Genomic DNA, 18,412 nt, shown 5'->3' with positions numbered 1-18,412 from the left:
AGACAGTTATTGTCACTCTTAAATCTTCTTTAATCCAGGTTCCATCTCTATGTGCCTACTACATATTTTCTCCTACACAACTTTAATCTACTTGGCATAATAGAGTTATTTGGATTTAGGATGCTTGTATTAGAATCCCAGCTATAACATTTATTACTAGCTAGCTCATTTTACCTCTTTGCCTTAGTTTCTTTATCTGTAAAATGGAGCTAATACTTGTACTATCTACCATATAATGTGCTGGTACATGTTTAACACCAGGTCCAGAGGGTAGGGGGGGCGGAAATTTACATAGGACACAAAATTTTAAGTTTAATCAACACTAAGGGCATGTAAATAACACAGTGGATAAAGCACCAGGCATGGAGACAGGAGGTCCTGGGTTCAAATCTGCCTTTGGACACTTCCTAAGCTGTGTGGCCCTGAGCAAGTCACAACTCCCATTGTCTAGCCTTTACCACCCTTCTGTTTTAAAACTGATACTACAAATTGATACTTAAAAAACGGATACTATAACAGAAAGTAAGAGTTAAAAAAATTAATCAGCATTATTAACATTTTTCCCCAGAAATTTAAGTCTAGATTAGTGATGGGCAAACTTTTTAAAGAGGGGGCCAAAGGAAAGGAAATGCTCATCTGTCAGTCTGTTTCTAAGGCAACTCTTTCGAAGTTTCATTGTATTGTATCCTACTCATTGTATTTGTCAGATTAGGAATAATGTCACGTGGCTGGATAGAATATTTCAGGGGGCTGCATCTGTCCCGCAGGCTGTAGTTTGCCCATCACTGGCCTAGATAATCAACAAAACAAATTAAGCCCTGGTTTGTAATGTTCACCAATTTCTGAGGTATTCGCTCTCACACTGAAAAAATTTAACAATCAGCATCTCTCTAGAGCTGGTTCCAGCACATCTGAAAGCCACAAAGCACAATATAAAATGGTTTATTATTCAGATAATCTTGTATACCAAGAACTATTAGGATTCTTTCCCCAACCAATAGAACCTTCTACAGTTTTATGGTTCTGTTGACATCAGGAATCTAATTTTTGAGCAAATCTGCTAAACTCTGCAAAGTATCTATGCAACTGAACTTTGAACTACATGATGGCAAGAACATTGGAATGGGAATCTAGAAATCAGTCTAGTTCATCTGAAAGCAGAAGGTATGAGCTTGGGCAAATCATTTCAGTTCTGAGACTCAACTTCCTTATGTGTTAAAAGGAAGGGGGTTGGGTTAGATATTTTCTCAGATTCTTCATGCTCTAACATTCTATGATTCTAGGTAGTCATTCATTCAAAGATAAATGTTCTCTTGAGGCTCAGAAACCCAACACTGTATCTTATTTTTAAGATCTTATTTTACTGTTATCTATTCTTTACTCACTTGGCACCACAAAGGCTTGTGACCGAAAGCAATAAACTGTGATTGACCACATAAAACCATATAAACTCTGCATGCATGTTCTTCAGAAATTTATTTGTCTTTGAAAATTAATTTAACAACATCCTTTACACACATTTTAGATCAACCTTTCTGATTTCAAAATTTAAGAACTTTTAAGGAAAAAAAAAGTTATGCTGTTCTTTAAACTCTTATGATAAATAAACAATTCCACAGCATGAAGTTATCCTTGTGTATAATTTTTTAAACAGTCTAATAAATAACATTTAAAGTCAAATAACTCTATTTCTACCTAAACAACCTAAAAAAAAGGAAAACAGTAAATAGAATGTGCCAAGAAAGATTTAGATTCTAAAAATCCAGAACAAAAATCAATATACAAAAGAATTCACAAAGTAGCATCTTATGGCTGAAAATGGACACAAACAATTAGAAAATGTTAACTATAAATAAATACGAGTATTTCTGTTGTTTTTAAATAAGTGCATAGTTTGGATAAGAGAGGGGAGAGAGGTATTTATCAAGTCTAACAGCCCGATTAGAGACAAAATACTGATTTGACATGCTTTATTTAAAACACACATCAAAGCACAACGAAAAACCTGGCCTTGAGACTAATGCCCTTTTAGATTACTTAAACAGTCAAATTCATTCAAATGACATTAGAATGCACAGTGAATCAAACGTCAAATGTTAACCTCAGATTATATGGCTTTTGGTTTTTTAAAGGCACATTTTCCCTTATTGTTGGTTTTAGAAAAGATTTCAAAATAGCCAACTTGCCACTTTTCTAATTCTTACATGAATAGCCCCAAGAAAGGGCAGCACATACTCAATTTACTGAGGTTTCTCTAACATCATATGTTTCAAAGTGTGACTTTAATTTAGAAATGGTAATGTTATAAAGAGTGTTATAACAATGACTAATCTTGGAGTTATAAGGGTAGTTCTGAATCCAAAGGGCTACCTATTGGCCAAACAATATATAAAAACTCAGTCACAAATCCTCCCATTCCCTCAACCCCCAATGAATTATATGTGTACATCATGGAAAAAAGCTTAAATGAAAACAAAACCAAAAACTTTTAATATCCTCCAACCCAAAACACACACTCAAAAAAATCATTGGTGATTTAGGAGAAGAAGAATCCCTCCTTCATGAATAAATTTTAGTTTTCTAGAGTAGTGGAGGAAGGATTCTGGCCACCCATTAGAAAAGTGCAATTTCTATTCTACAGTTGTTTGCTTTGGAGGACAATCTGACTTTAGAATACTTTTTTGAAACTTCAAGTATATATAAATAAAGTATAATAAACAAAAATAGAAGGGGGAAAATGATGCTGCAAATACTGAAACCCATTCTCAGAATTTGACTGCTGTTTGCTGGAGAGACACTTAGATTTTCTAAATAGGAATTTATTTCATGGTGAAATCTTTGCTGACCCTTAAAAAGGTGGCGACCACAAACCCCAAGGTCAGTGAAGCTAGTCTTACAGCTTCATGGTGATCTTTTCATCACTAAGTAAAATTCCTTATCAAAAACCCAAGGGTGAGTAATCAATAATAAGATCATATTCAAAAGTATAAACCCCTGGTCAGAAAAAAATTTACAAATATTTCTGTGACAGAAATGCTTTTCTATGAGTATAAAAGAGCATGGTAAAACAAAAGGTAGACTAGCCACCTGCATACAAATTGATTTTTAACACCAAAAGGGGCCATAATAAAAAATATTTTTGTTCTTTCATTTAGTAATTATCTTCCCCTTTATTGCTTAAGCCTCTACCTTTGGCTGGCAAAGTTTTGCAGAGTCAATCTAAAATCTTATTTTATTAGACAGTGTAAGAATGACAGGTTCTGATAAACACAAAATTGAAATATAATCTGACCCTTCTTATCGTTTCCTTGAATTGCTACTGAAAAAAAAATTACTATTTCCTTGGTAATTTTACATCCCCAACCCAATATCTAGATGGATATGAGATCTCAATTTTCATGTTACAAAGCTATGCAGATTCAAGCCTTTAACTTTTTTTGAAATCAATTTGTTGCATTGTTTGAGTAATCACTCCAACCCAATCTTATAGTTCTATAACCTTCATTTTAAATGCATCTTCAGAAACTCTAAGATCTTCTTCCAAGATTCCTCCTGAGCAATGGCATGGGCTCTGCACTGACCCCCACCCAGAATAGGGACCCCCAGCCACCGATCCAAGGCAACTGGAAAAAATGGGCTATTGGGTGGATCAATTCTATGACCTGCATTGGGATAACTCAGAAGAGTGTAATTTTTTTTTCCATGCTCCTCTAATCGCTTAATTGCCAGGTCCGCATACAAAGAGCTATTCCATTGCTTGTCATCCTCTCCAACCACAAAAAGGAAGTGAGAGTTAGCTTTTTCTATGGGGATAAGGCTGTCTCCATAAGCAGGATCCAAGGGGTCTACAAGGGCTTCTTTAACATCATACACTCCTGAGGAACTGACAGTGATTTTATCCAGGTCAAAGGGAAGTCCTGGTAGGATTACGGGGCCACACTGAAGAGCAGTGCCTGTGTTGGAGATGCAACCATTGATACTGACCACAGCAGCCACATCTGGGAGGAAGGTAGCCATTGAAAAGGCCAGTTCTGCTCCTTTGCCTGATCCAATCACTCCAATTTTGGGACCTTTGACCTTCAAATTAAAAGAAAAAAGAGAGATAAAGGCACAACTATTAATGGAGTTACAAAGATGGCCATGGATTGATCATTATTAGCTTATTAGCTGATTTATTATTTACATAGCATATATTTTACTGACTGCTTATGTTCCCATTATTTCCCTTCCCGTGATGAGTGAATTTCCTTCTGTCATACCACTCACCTTTGGGTGATTCTGCACAAATTTAGCCGCCTGAGCAAAGTAGTCAAGATTTAAGTCTTTCATGATGGGAGGTAGATCTTCAAAGGCAAAATATGGCAAAGCTAGGGTAGCAAAGCCTCGACAAGCAAGAAGGCTAGCCCGAAATTCATGTAGTCCCCCTTCATCACCAAACATGTCAATCACACCAGGAAATGGACCATCCCCTAAAAAAGCAAGGATAAGATGTTTTTTTTTTGTTTTTTTTTTTTTTTTTATCTTTTTTTTTTTATCCTGGGACTCCATTCTAGGAGCATAGGGCCACAACCAGTAGGCAATGGGTCGCTCAGGGTCCCAGCTGGGAAGTGTCTGAGCCCAGATTTGAACCTAGGCCTGGTTTCCTCTCTAGGCCTGGCTCTCAATCCACTGAGCTAGCCCAGCTGCCCCTACTTTAGGTTGCAGTTTCTTTAGCAGATGTAGTTTTTACAGGGTGGGGTTGCTAGCCCCACGCCCAACCCTCCTCCTTTTTCATTCGGGCTAGGGACCATCCTTAGCCCAGGAGTGGTAAGGGTGGGCGATAGGGGTCAAGTGACTTGCCCAAGGTCACACAGCTGGAAGTGTCCGAGGCCGGACTTGAACCTAGGACCTCCAGTCTCTAGGCCTGGCTCTCAATCCACTGAGCCACCCAGCTGCCCCACCCTGTTTAGATTTTAAAATTAATATCAATAATCCAATTATATTTTATAAGATTTAATATTTTATTTGACGCAAAAGGAAACTAAAAAAGGCTAGAGAAACAGGGAGAGCGCTCACCCAAGCAACTTGCGTGGAAGAGAGCACAAGGGAGGCTTTAACCAAAACTTATATACAATCACATAAAAGATGCATGTAAACAGAAAGGAAAAAGGAATTTTGGGGCAAGGGAAGAATTCTGGGAGATGAAGTCTAAAGGTTACGAAATTTTCATTTACACAGATGTAAGGTGACTTGTTCCTGATATTATATAGAATAGTTTGAAACTTTTAAAGGCTAATGTTTACTAAATATGACACTCAGATGCACCATCAAAGCTCTTAATATATATTTCATTTTGACTTCCATTGACAAGTGCAGGTATTCAAATATGTGAATAAAAATATAAGAAAAAAAGAGCCCACAAGATAAAATCAAACCAAAAAATCCAAGATTCTAAATTATTTTGTCTATAACTTCCGTTATTCAAACAACCAAAAAAGATGTTTGTCTTCACTGTAATACAGCAATACTGCCATCATTCTTATTTTCCTTGTCCTTTTTCATTCTTTACCTATAAGAATTAATTGCTATTTTGCTCTTTAAGCATGTTTAGTCTGCATGGATAGTACTCTTTTGGTTCAATTCTCTCCAGGATGAATTAACTTTCTGAACTTCCTCTACCAAGTCAGAAAAACTTCTTTCTTCACTGTGGAAGCTCACTCCATCCCCTTGACTCTACTTAGTAAGAGTAGGCTCCATCCCTATAGCCTTCCTCTCTGAATGGCTGGTTCCTTCCAGAACCTCAGTTTTGAGGAGAATGCCCAGGCTAGCCACGTCTTCATACCTTTCCAGGCTACACTTGCTTTCTGGACTTTCTCTACTATGCTCCTGTACTGGTATCTTCCTTCATCTATTTCATCTCTTTTTCTAACAATCCCCATCCTTTTACTTTATTTTTTATGTTGCCATCCCCTATAAATAAGTTCCTTGAAGGCAGGGATTATTTTTCTTTTAGCTGGGAACATACCTAGCACATTGTAAACACTTAATAAATGCTTGCTGACAACTTGATTCTGCTTTTTTAACTCCATAATTTTATATAGATACTGCCATATTTTAAAAATTCTTCATATTCATAATCTTTTGGGGGGGAGGGTAAGGGGAGTTAGATCTATAATTTCATTAATGTACACCAGACATATCAAACATGAAGCTCACAGGCCACATGTAGTCCACAACACTCCCATGTACAGCCCAAATCAGGTTAAAATGTAGTTTCTACCTTATTTTATATATAAACATGTGGTTTTATAAGTCAGTATGTGGACTGCTGGGATCCTTATGGACACTTTAGTATTCTCTAAGTTTGACATTATTTGTGTACACTGGGGACTTCCAGGAAGGAAACTCCTGTTAATGCAAATCTGTGCTTTCTAGTCTTTGAGAGTTGTCTTAAAGAACGCCAATGGGTTAAATGATTTGTCCAAGGCTGTGATGGTGAATCTATGACATGCATACCAAAAAGGGCACATAGAGCCCTCTCTATGGGCACATTGCAGTCACCCATCAGAGTTCATTACTAGAAAGCCAGAGGGTGGAGCTGTTTCCCTCCCCACTCCATGCACCTGTGGACATTCCTCACTTTCCCCACCCTTCTTCCCAGCCAATGGGAGCACTTCCTCCCTCCCGTGTCTGGGGCAAAAGGGGGTGGGGCAGGGGATGGCACTTGACCTGGGGGAGGAGGGAACGGGTCCAGCACTCCATCTCTAAAAGGTCACCATCACTGGTCTGGGGTGACAAAAGTAATATTCATCAGAAGCAGGTCTTGCACCTGTGTCTTCCTGACTCTGTGGTTGGCTCTCTCACTAGTAGCTACACTGCTTCTTATCATTTGATCAAATCAATAATATTCTGTCATATTCACACACCATAATTTGTTCAGCCTGATCTAATATAAAATGTTTCTGAACTAACAGACAATCTTTTATTGATAAACATTTGGTATATTTCCATTTTTTCTTTTGACATCACAAATAGTACTATTAGGAACATAAAAATGTCTATTAATGTAAGTTGATCTCTCCCCTCTCAGCAATATCCTTGGGGTAGATTCCCTGCAGCAGGGCCACTGGGTCAAAGGAAATCCAAATTCATAATTTCTTTTTAAACCTTTACCTTCTGTCTTAGAATTAACCCTAACGTAATCATTCTAAGGTAAGGATTTAGGTAAGAGAAGTTAAGTGACTTTTCCAGAGTCACACAAATAGGAGGTGTCTGAGGCCACATTTGAACCCAAGACCTCCTGTTTCTAGGCCTGGCTCTTTACCCACCAAGCCACCATGGTGTCTCTGCACTTATAACTCTAAATTTATCATTCCATATTGCTTCCCTGATCCCTAATAGGGACCAATTCACAACCCCATCAGCAGAGTAATATCATACCTGTTTTAACCATAGCCTTACCAGTTGTCATCTTTTATTTTTGTCAATTTGGGGCTCAGGTTGCATTTAATTTGCATTTTTCTGATTAGAAGTTTTGAGTTCTTTTTCATGTGACTGTTGATAGTTTGCAATCCTTTAGAAAATTGTCTATTCATTCTTCTGACAACTTGTCAATTACAAAATAGCTCATACTGATAAAAATATCAATTCTTTATACATTCTGGATGTCTTATTTTAAATCATTTGATGCAATAATTTCCCCAAGTTTTTTAAATTCTTAACTAGATTCATTAGTTTATTTTATACAAAAGTTTTTTATTTTTATGCAAACATGATTTTAATGCAAATACTTGCTCATAATTTTCTGAGTCACAATTTAAGAATTTATCCCTCTTTGGAATGCTTATCCACATCTGGATAAAGAACTAGGGGAGTAGAAATACAGAAGAAAAACATATGATTTATCACTTGGTTATATGGGTATATGATTTGGGGTTGTGGTTTTTAAAGGATTACTCTACTACAAAGTATCAATAATATGGAAATAAGTTTTGAGTAATAAGATATGTATAAACCAGTGGAATTGCTTATACACTCTAAGAGGAGGAATGGAAGAGGGGAGGAAGAGAACATGAATCATGTAACCATGGAAAAATATCCTAAAATAAAATTAAATAATGTGAAAATTAAATTAAAATTTTAATTAAAAATACTTTAACCCTTTTCTGTCATTGTGAAAGCTTTAGTCATCTCTTGTCCTCTAGCTTTTTATGATTTTAAAAAACTATATTTTGTTAGTCTATTCATTGTCCATCTCAGTGTCTTTCTCCTTTGAACCAAATTATCATCTAAATGTTTCCCAATAATTTTTGTTTAATAGTAAAAACTGGTCTCAGTGGTTTGTGATTCAAGTTTACTGAACACTTTAACTTTGAAATCTGGCTCTAACTCAACTAACCTGTTATTCAATTTTTAAAAATACGGATTTGTTATCCTATTTTTTAAAAATCCAGTACCAGATAATTTGGATAATTATCAATTTGTAAGGTAATTTGAAATTTGAGGAACAAGGTCCTTTTTTTTGCTTTTCCCTGCTTTTCAAAAAGGCTTCTATTATCTTAATGAAAACCTCCATTTTTTATCATTTTGGTGTTTTTAATTTTTAACTATTTTATCAAAAATTCTTTCTGTATCTATTAATAAGATAGGATTTAAAATACTTTGTTTACTATGACTTCTTATGCTAATTGTTTCATGATATTTAGCCATATTTACATTCCTGGAATTCTTGATCAAGTGAACAATTAAAAAAATATACTGTTGAATTGTATTTGCCATGATATTTTTGCATTCAGTACTCAATAATAATATTGGTCTAACGTTCCCTTTATTTGCCTTTGAATGGTTTGAAGATCCATATGATTTAAAGATCAGAACAATATTTTAATCATAAGAAAAATTTTGTAGAATGCTACCTTTTTCTATTTTTGAAAACAATTTATACAACATCAAAATTATTTGTTCTTTGACAGTGCGAAAATCTAAGACTGGCCCAAATACTTCTTCTTGGTACCCTAATTTTGCCTTTAAAGTTTAAAAAGAGAAAGTTTCATATTGGGTTTGAAAATTGCCTATTCTCTGATTGAACTGGGTTGCAATTCAGCCCCACTCTTTGAATTAAGAACAAATCCTGGTGCTTACCTGTCAATAAACTACTTAAGATGGGGGTGGGAGCAAACTCATGCACTCTGGGGAGACACCAGAGTCCTGGTCTTGTCTCTTGTCCCACATGACTTCTGAGTCCAGAAAGCCCACCTCTGATCTGGGGTGAGGTTTGAGTCTACCAAATCAGAGAGATTCAGAAAAGTGATGTCTCAAGTAGTTTAAAGGGGACTTGGGGAAAGAAGTAGCCTCTTTTGCCTCAGAATCACAGAGAGAGGAGGTGGCTAGGAGATGCTGGCATGTTTATAGTGTGGCCACACAGCTGGCAGGGGGAGACAAAGGGGAGATGAAGCTGGGAGAGTGCCAGTGTGGTTGAGTGCTGGTTAGAGGAGCCCCAGTGTGGGGACACACATAATTGGGCTCAGTGGTGGTACACCTGAGGTCTGATTAAAAAGCTAGTGCAGCCAGCTGGGGGAGGGAACATTTGATGTTTTTTTCTTTCTCTGGCCCACTTTTTATTATTTAATAAATAATTATAAATTAAGATAGTCTCCAGAGAATTTTAATCTTTATAATAAAATTTTCTTTGGGAACCCGTGTGTGTGTGTGTGTGTGTGTGTGTGTGTGTGTGTGTGTGTGTGTGTGTGTGTGTGTGTGTGTGTGTGTGTTTTATATTTTTGTAAACACCTTCCATTTTCTTTACATTTTCAGTTTTCTTAGCATATGATTGAACATACTATACTTTGCTATTTTTCTTTATTTCCTCACAATTCAATGGGATTTTTTTCCTCCTCATTTAAAAAATTTCAGTAATTTGATTTTCTTCTCTCTTATTTGGCTAATTTAGTTAACAGTTTACCAACTTTATTAGACTTTTAAAAATTCATTTCTTTTCATTTAGTTGTATGTGTTTACTTCCAAGTATGTTTATTTTTTGTTTTGAGTGATATTTTCTTTTGTTAATTTTAGATAGCACAGTAGATAAAGCACCAGGTTTGGAGTAGGGCGGACCTGTGGTTCAAATCTGGCTTCAGAAATTTCCTGTGTGACCCTGAACAGCAAGTCACTTAACCCCAAATGTCTATCCCTTACTACTCTTCTGTCTTAGAAGACTGCTACTAAGACAAAGTAAGGGTTAAAAAAATTCACCTCATTAAACTTCTCTTTTTCTCTTATGTTGATATAAGCACATAAGTTTGCCTCCAAAAATTACTTTTGCTGCAGCTCATAAATTTTGGTATGTTGCATTATTATCTTATGAAAAAGGATGACAGATTACTGTAAAGGCAAGAAAAGAAGTGGAAGATAAAACCACTCTAAAGAAAACTTGGCAAGAAAGGAACAAAGTCATCCCAAGGGTATTTAGGGAAGAAATCAGGAAAAGGGCTACAAAGGGAAGAAATATAGAAAAGATTTGCAAAAATTGTTACAATAAATTAAGGAGAGCATAACTACCACACTTGGATTTTAACATCATAGTTCCTAACATGCTTATTGAGAAAGCAGAAGTTGCACAAAAACAAAACAAAACAAAAAAAAAAGGGTGGGGGAAACCATTCAAATTAAATGAAATATAGAGAACAGATCCATATTGTAAATCAGTGGTGTCAAACTCGGAAACAGGGGCCACACTAAACTGTACATAAGGATGTCTGTTGGGACACATAATGACTTTGAATACTGCATATTAATATTACCTATGTTCTATTGTATTTTTGTTCTTTTTATTACACATTTCCCAATTATATTTTCACTGGGAAGTATCGGGGAATACTGGAGGCCACAATGATGTCTGTTTGACACATTTGCTGTAGAGGATATAATTGTGAGGGCATTAAGGTACCAACTTACAAAATATCTAAAGAAGGGGAAAATAACAATGATTTGGTAAAAAATCTAGGATCTTTTTGAAACCAAAAATTGCCCAAGAAAACATCAACAGCTACCAACCTATACATCTATCTACACTCTTCTAAAAAAAAAAATCCTTATGAAGGTCGTCTAAATATCAATTTAGGTCATTTTTGATGAAAGTATTAGATATTCTGTGAATGCACCATTTTGCAAATGATATTCAACAATGGAACACATCATTACCACCTACCTGACAATTGACTGAAAGATGTAAAGAATTGCTCAGAATAATTTTTCCTAAAGTTTTATACAATTTCTTCCCCTTTCTTTTTTGGAGAATGGATCTCCTTTTCTCAACCAGGGCAGTGGCCACTCATGGAGCTTTCTGACCTGCTTCATTTCCAACGTGGGCCAGTTCCCCCCTCCTTCCAGGGGTTCACCATATTGGTGTTAGAGGAGTTTGGACACCAGACCATCTGTCTTAGCCAAATAAATGCAGGTCAGAACTCTTGAGCTCAAGCAGTCTATTGACCTCAGTCTTCTTAATAGCAGGAATAATGGGCCAGGCCACCACAGTCTACCCCCATTTCTTTGTATATACACTCCAATTCACTCCCACAATACTAGTCAATTTCTGGATTGATTCAATTAATTTGCCAAATTTGAGCTTCATCCTCCAAAGGGTCTGCCTTTCCCAAGATCAACTTTTTCTTATTCTCTCTTATTTAATATGTGTAATGCCCACAAAGAATGCCTCTTCTTGCTCATAGTTCTCTTTGCTTAAAACAAAGAAAAACACCTAAATATATGAATGTTTTTTTGTTAATTATTGATCTCTCTCACTCTACTCTATTTTAAAATTTTAGCTGTCAGTCAAAATGGCATTAATGCCTAGTCACTTTGTTAACTAAGTTAAAGACCTTTGATGTTCTCGTATGATTTGGGATATTACAAGTACAGCAGCAGAACGTCAATCTTTTCTTAATTTTTCTTTTTTTTTCCTTCTCTATTCGTTTCTATTTGGTCTTAGTAACAATTCTAAGAAAGAAGGGAAAGGGCAAGGTAACTGGGGTTAAGTGACTTGCCAAGGATTGCACAGCTAGGAATCTTCTGAGGCCAAATTTGAACTCAGGTTCCCCTAACTCCAGACCTGATGATCTTTCCACTAAACTACCTTTCCTTAACTTTTCATACACATTCAACATTTAAACCACCAAGAATATTATAAATACAACAATCCTCAATAGCATTTCCAATAACTTAAACATATAGCAATTCTTCATTTTACTTGACACTGATGCAGATCATAATAACCTGAGTTTTTGCTTACCCTAAGTAACATTCAAGATATTTCTCCCACTCAGATAAAAAAATACTCTCTTTAAATTAAATTACTCCTATTTTAGTTGAATAGAAAATCCCAAAATGAATTGAGATATGGTTCACCTTGACTTTCAGTAAACTCTGTTCTGCTTTTTCCACTGTTGCTTTCCCCACTTTCCCCTATAAAGAATAAATTCTGAGAGATACAAATTAGTGTGTAAATAGAATAGCCAGATCCTATTAATAGTCAAAAATCTACCCAACCCAGGCGTGCTAATGATGTCACTCCCACCTCCCTTAGTGGGGAGGGGAGACGAGTTACCCACACGTGACAATAAGTAACAAATCAAGAATAAGGGACTGCCCTTTGGGCAGTCCAAATCAATGTAGGAACTGCCATTTGTCCATTTGAATTAGAGGTGGACCACAGGAAGTGATGAAAGGCACATTCTCTTTAAGTAAGTTAGTGAACTTCCTGTAGTGGGAGTTGGCGTCTGGAACTGGAAGAAGAAGCATCTCCTGAGACCACAGACAGATTACACTCTGTATTGTCACGTGGGTAAGTTAGGCTGGCTTCCTTGGCCTAGCTGGGCCAATTCTAAACTCTGCCTATCCGGCTGTTGGGCCTTGCGGCTTACAGCTTCATTTATTTAGTCTTCTAACCTCCCTCTTCTCTTTATCCCTACTCACCTTCCTGATTGTAAATAAACTCCTCAACCCGATGCTGACTTGGGTCTGATTTAATTACGGAATCAACCTAAATTGTTGATTCCTGGCGGCCACATATTTTAAAGATATAACTATAATAACTAAATTTTATTTCTTACATTATGGTACCTTATGGTAAGTAATATTTTTTCTTACTAGCTACTTCTAAAATTCTCTCTTTACTGGTGAATCTCTGGAGTGGGATATCAATATGTCTGGGTGAACAAAATCTGATATTTCTCTTTAGGACATCTGGTGAATTCTATAGATCTGTTCCTTGATCCTACTAATTTGGGGAATTTTTTTTTTTGCTAATTTCCTGACTAATATTTATATTTAATGTTTCTCTATTTTTCTTAGTAATTCCATAATTATCAGAACTGTCTGAGCTCTATCCTCCAGAGCTATCATCTTTATTTGTAGTGTTTTGGACTTTTAAATTCAACGAGTTGTTCTCTTTGATCTTGCTTTATTACATTTTCTACCATATCTCCCTTACTTGGTCTTCTAAACTAAGAATTTTATTTCCCACTGATCCTATTCCTTCATTCAATTTTTTTAACCACCTTAACTTTTATCAGTTTATTTTTATTTTTTTAATATTTCATTAAAGGGCACAGATGTTACATTACTGACAATAGATTATTCTTCATTTTCTTTAAAGTTCATACTGTTCAGTCTGTTGTGTCTTGGGGTTAGTTCAGCATCATATCTTAGGTCACCCTAAGGCTAATTTATTACTTTCTTCTAATGATTTCTCTTTTCATCTTTTAACTTACAGGATTTTCCAATCATATTGAAGTTTTTTCCTACTATTTGCTTATTTTCCCTAGTTTCCCAAAAAGATATTCTTTGCTTTACTCCCTGTACTTTACTACCATTTTCTCCTCCTTTTTCTTATTTATTATATCTACTGGGGGGGATAATAGAAATGAAAATATGATTTCTATGACTTCTCTCTTCACCACCTTGCTAGAATATCACCCATCTTAAATACTTCTTTCCAACTTCTATTTTGATTGGAATTCTGATTGAAATACTTTGTTTAGTGCCATTATGAGGGGAAATATTTCAAAAGCAATTTAAAATGTATCATTTTGTACCAAATATGAAAGGCTGTATAAATAATTATTTTTAGATCACATCACTTAACTGCAATCTACTTTAGTTTCCTAGTCTATCAAATGGCACCTACCTCTCAAGGTTGTGGTGAGGATAAAATGAGATAATATTAATAATAAGTGCTTTATTGTAATTACTTTTGAAACACATAACTAAAAGAAAAAAAGTCATACTCTCCCAAGTTATGTACTATATGTAACAACGACAAAGACAGATTTGTCCAAAATCTTCATTATTGTTATATTCACATCATCACAGATTTAGAGCTAAAACGGATGGCACAGATCATCCAGGAAACTGATTCTCCAAGTGAATGCCTGAAAATTCCCTATACCTTGAGACCTCCACATTCCCTAACTCCCAATCCCCAGCTGCAATAATGTTGCCTTCTTCCTAGCTTGATATTCAGAAAGTCACAATAGCAGCTCTATCTAAAGAGGTACAAAGCTCTTCTGATTTGAATCTTGGAGAAGTAACAAAAAAGAAGGGAGTGATGCAGTAGAGGAGAGTAAGTAATCATAAGAGCAACTAGCATTTATGTAGCTTTGCAAATATTATCTCATTTGATCCTCACAACCTTGGCATTATCTCCATTTTATAGAAAACAGAGGCAAACAGATTAAATGACTTATAGAGTCATTTTGCTAGTAAGAATCTGAGACTGAATTTGAATTCTGGCATTATATTCTATCCACTGAGCCACCTAACTGCCTCTTAGAAGAGTCAAGGAATTCCAAGGTCTGGATAACAGCTCTGGAACCTTTCCTTATTGCCAAACTTAAACATTTAGTGTGTCAAGAATCCTCACAGCAAAGAATGCTGTGTTGTGAGCAGGAAATAAGATTGAGAATCACTGATCTAGCATGATCCTTTCATTTTACAGATGTGAAAGAAACCCAGAGAAGTTTCATGACCAGCACGCAGTAACTAGGATTTAAACTCAGGTCCTCAAAATGCCAAAATAAATAAATAAATAAAAATTTGGGGAGGGGAACTGTGTTGAATTTTATGCCAAATTTCCCAACAGAAAAAGGAACAATTTTTTTTTAAAACTGTTAAAACATAATGCTATGTGAATGTTACATGCCAGAAAGGGAGTGGTGTCTGGAATGCAAAATGAACCTTGGTTTTATAATACCTGAGATAGAATCCTGGTTTTGCCACTCACTACACTTTTGTGACCTGGTACAAATGACTTAAACTCAGTTTCCTAATCTGTAAAATGAAGGAATTCAACAAGATGCTTTCTAAGCACTTACCCAGATCTATATATTTCTGAGTAACTAAAGAACTAGCCTCTCTTCCTTTCAAATTCTTTTGGGGGCAAATCTGAGCAAATATGCTAATCCCTTTTCCTGATCTCCAGCTCTGTCATTCTGGGATCCCATATTATTTAATAATTTAACCAGTGGCACAGAGACAGACTCCTAAAGGATCCCACCCTGCTTTGCTTTCAGATGAGGCCAAGACAGGACAGCTTTTTGCATTCAGCTCCTACATTTAAGCATCCTCCAAAAACACAAGCCCTCCTCCCGTCAGCCACTTAGAATCCCTAAATTCTTTCAGGTTCAGTTTGGGTACCATGTTCTCCTGGAAGCTTTTCCCGATTCTCCTAATTCTTACTCTCTTCTCCTACTTAAATAACTGTGTAAGTGGTGGTGTAGTGGATAAAGAACTGGACCTGGAGTCAGTACTTCCAGAGTTCAAGGCTGCCCTCTGCCACCTCCATTTCTCAATGTGTAAAATAGGGATAAGAATAGCACCTATTTCCTAGGTAATTGGATGGAGATAATACCTAGGAAATAAGTGCTATTATTTATCCCCATTTTGTGAGAATCCATTCTAACTACTGAACTCCTTGGTTTCCTTTAAATGGCAACTAAAATTTCACCTTCTACACGAAGTTTCCCCCAATCCCTCTTAATTTTAGTGCTTTCTTTTTGTTAACCATTTCCTATTTATTCTGTATATAGCTCCTTTCCTATATATATGTTTGCATGTTTTCGCCCCTTGAGGGAACATACCATCTTTTGACTCTTTATATCCCTAGTGCTTGTCACTGTGCCTATACATAGTAGACACAATATTAATTCTCCTCTTTTAATTATTTCCTATTTATCCTGTATATAACCCGGCACACAGTAGTACTTAATATTTGTTGACTGATATTTGCAAAGTTCTCTTTGAAAACCTTAAAGTGCTCTATGGCTATTTATAGTAGAAGGCAAAGCACCTCAAGGTCAGAGTGGTTTTGCCCAGGTATCCCTGGAGCCTTGCACCTAGAAAACATTTATTACTGAATTCGGATTGCATCTTAGCGAGGTTTCCTAGAAAGTCTAATTGGAGGATTTACTTAAGGAGCGTAGGAAGGGATTGGGGTGGGGAGAAGGGGAAAGAAAGGAGCGGAAGAAGAGCGCGATCTAAGTCTCACACACCTGGGGGCATGAAGAAGGACCCACGGACCATACCCTCGCGGACCCGGATGGCTCGGATCTCGGGGGTGGCATACCAGCGTTCCACCCTGGCCGAGGCCAGCACCTGGCCCAACAGCAGCCCCGTCTGGTTGTGCGCCTGGTGGACCGTCACTTCGAGCTTGAGGGGCTTCTTGAGCACGCTGCGCTGCACCATCCGGATGTAGGGGTTCTCCATGCCCGCCGGGGACAGACTCCACATCAGTCCCATGGGCTCCACGCCCGTGTAGTCACCGCCCTGGGAGGGGTCTTTGGTTAGGTCCAGCGCCCCGAGGCCGTTGGCCTCGTAGTGGGCGCTCGACTGGAAGAGGCGGCCGTGGTAGCTGACGGCCAGCGCCCGCACGGTCACAGGCTCGCCTGGGCTCAAACCCTGCACTTGGATGTGCACCGGCTCATCGGCCAGGCCCACCGGAGGAGTCACGCTCAACGTCACCCCCTTCTGGGCGTCGACAGGGGACGAGGAGACAGCCCGGAGGGGCTGCCAGCCGAAGCCCGACAGACCTCGGAGCACAGCGACTGCCGACCGCCACATGCCACCGCCGCCGCCGCCGCCGCCGGCTGGATACTGGAGCCTGGACCCACGCAGCCCCGGCACGCTCCAAGAGACACTGCCGCCACCGAGAGAAACTAAGAGGAGGAGCAGGGTCGTACACTGAGGGCGAGGTCTAGCGCCGCCCCACCTACCGGGGCTGGGATGAGGTACTGCAGCGTCGCCCACCGCCGCCCGCCCGTTCAGTGCGGTTCCGTGCGTGCGTGCACTTGTGCCTCGGGCTGGCCTACAGCTCATTTGGCAGACGAGGTTCAATCCGGAGGAGGAGCAAGAGGAGCCACTTAGTAGGGGCAGAAAGAAAGGGATACGCCAGCATCGGAGAAGGGTTCTGGAAAAGCATCTCTTCCAACCTCCTAGTGGAGAGGTAGGGACGAGCTGAAGGCCTTAGATGTCGTTAGAGGCGGGAGCCGGGAATCGAAATTCGCCCCCTCCCACCCCCCACTCCTCATAGCTCCTAGTCTTCAACGCTCCTTCCCCTGCAGGAATTCGATTGTAAATCCCCCGAGGCCAGGATAGCGCAGTGTTTGGCGCATAGCAAGCACTTAATACAAGTTTATGAACAGACTTATCTCCTCCATTAGACTATAAATTCTTTGAGGTTAGGAACTATTTTATTCGCAGTGTTTAGTGCCTGGCGCATTGTGGACTTGTTAAATGTTGATGGATTGAGTGTTCTCTCTTGTTAGATTGTAAGCTTCCAGAGGGTAAGCACTCTTTTGCCTCTTTTTGTATCCCCAGCACTTAGCACAGTAACTGGCACAAAGTAAGACCTTAATAAATGTTGTTTGATTGATTGTAGAAGACAAGAGAGGAAAATGTAGAAGGGAGTAGCATCTCTCCAAAGAAAACCCCAAATGGGGACACAGTCAGATACCATTGAAAAACAACTGGACAGCCGAAGGGATGAAAAGCAGGAAGATGAGCAGGTTGCCGAAATTGCCTCACAAGAGAAGGGCAGAAATTCAGCCCGGGTCACCTCCCTTCCACTTCTTCAGGAGTGAAAGGAATTTGTGATTTGGAGATGATTTTTTAATTTATGTAGGCCCTTTGGTTAGACTCCAGGATGTCCGCCAGGTGACACTGTTTCCCAATCCTGATTATTTCAAACTCAAGAGGTCGCATAGAGGTCACTCCCTGACTGTAAAGAGCTAATTCTGTCAGGCCTTCCAAATTAAGTAATTAACTTCGCCCTCGGATCAAGAAATGCTGTCTGAAGGTCAAGTTCCAAAGATTTCTCACTGAAAGTTAGCCTAAAATAAAGTAATTTTTACTGCTAACTCTACTGTATTCAGAGTAGAAGGTG

General features: G+C 38.1%; 1 protein-coding gene across 1 annotated transcript; it reads right to left on the bottom strand.

The window, feature by feature from the left end:
• Positions 1 to 1,457: 1,457 nt before the first annotated feature.
• Positions 1,458 to 17,346, bottom strand: LOC123234010 (acyl-coenzyme A thioesterase 1-like). The gene is made up of 3 exons (XM_044659975.1): positions 16,524 to 17,346; positions 4,267 to 4,469; positions 1,458 to 4,077 (listed from the first exon to the last, which is right to left on the bottom strand). The coding sequence occupies exons 1-3, from the start codon at positions 17,344 to 17,346 to the stop codon at positions 3,502 to 3,504; spliced, it is 1,602 nt and encodes a 533-aa protein (XP_044515910.1). The 3' UTR covers positions 1,458 to 3,501.
• Between the last annotated feature and the right edge of the window lie 1,066 nt (positions 17,347 to 18,412).

Source organism: Gracilinanus agilis, chromosome 2 (genome assembly GCF_016433145.1).
Source record: "Gracilinanus agilis isolate LMUSP501 chromosome 2, AgileGrace, whole genome shotgun sequence".
Taxonomy (NCBI): Eukaryota; Metazoa; Chordata; class Mammalia; order Didelphimorphia; family Didelphidae; genus Gracilinanus; species Gracilinanus agilis.
This window is presented reverse-complemented; position numbering and strand designations above follow the sequence as displayed.

Excerpts from the sequence above, each read along its gene's own strand:
- LOC123234010 (XM_044659975.1), bottom strand. The coding sequence starts at position 17,346 with ATGAGCTGTAGGCCAGCCCGAGGCACAAGTGCACGCACGCACGGAACC. Across the intron at positions 4,470-16,523 it reads GTCCTTCTTCATGCCCCCAG|GGGATGGTCCATTTCCTGGT; the intron begins GTGTGTGAGACT and ends TTGCTTTTTTAG. Across the intron at positions 4,078-4,266 it reads TTGTGCAGAATCACCCAAAG|GTCAAAGGTCCCAAAATTGG; the intron begins GTGAGTGGTATG and ends TTTAATTTGAAG.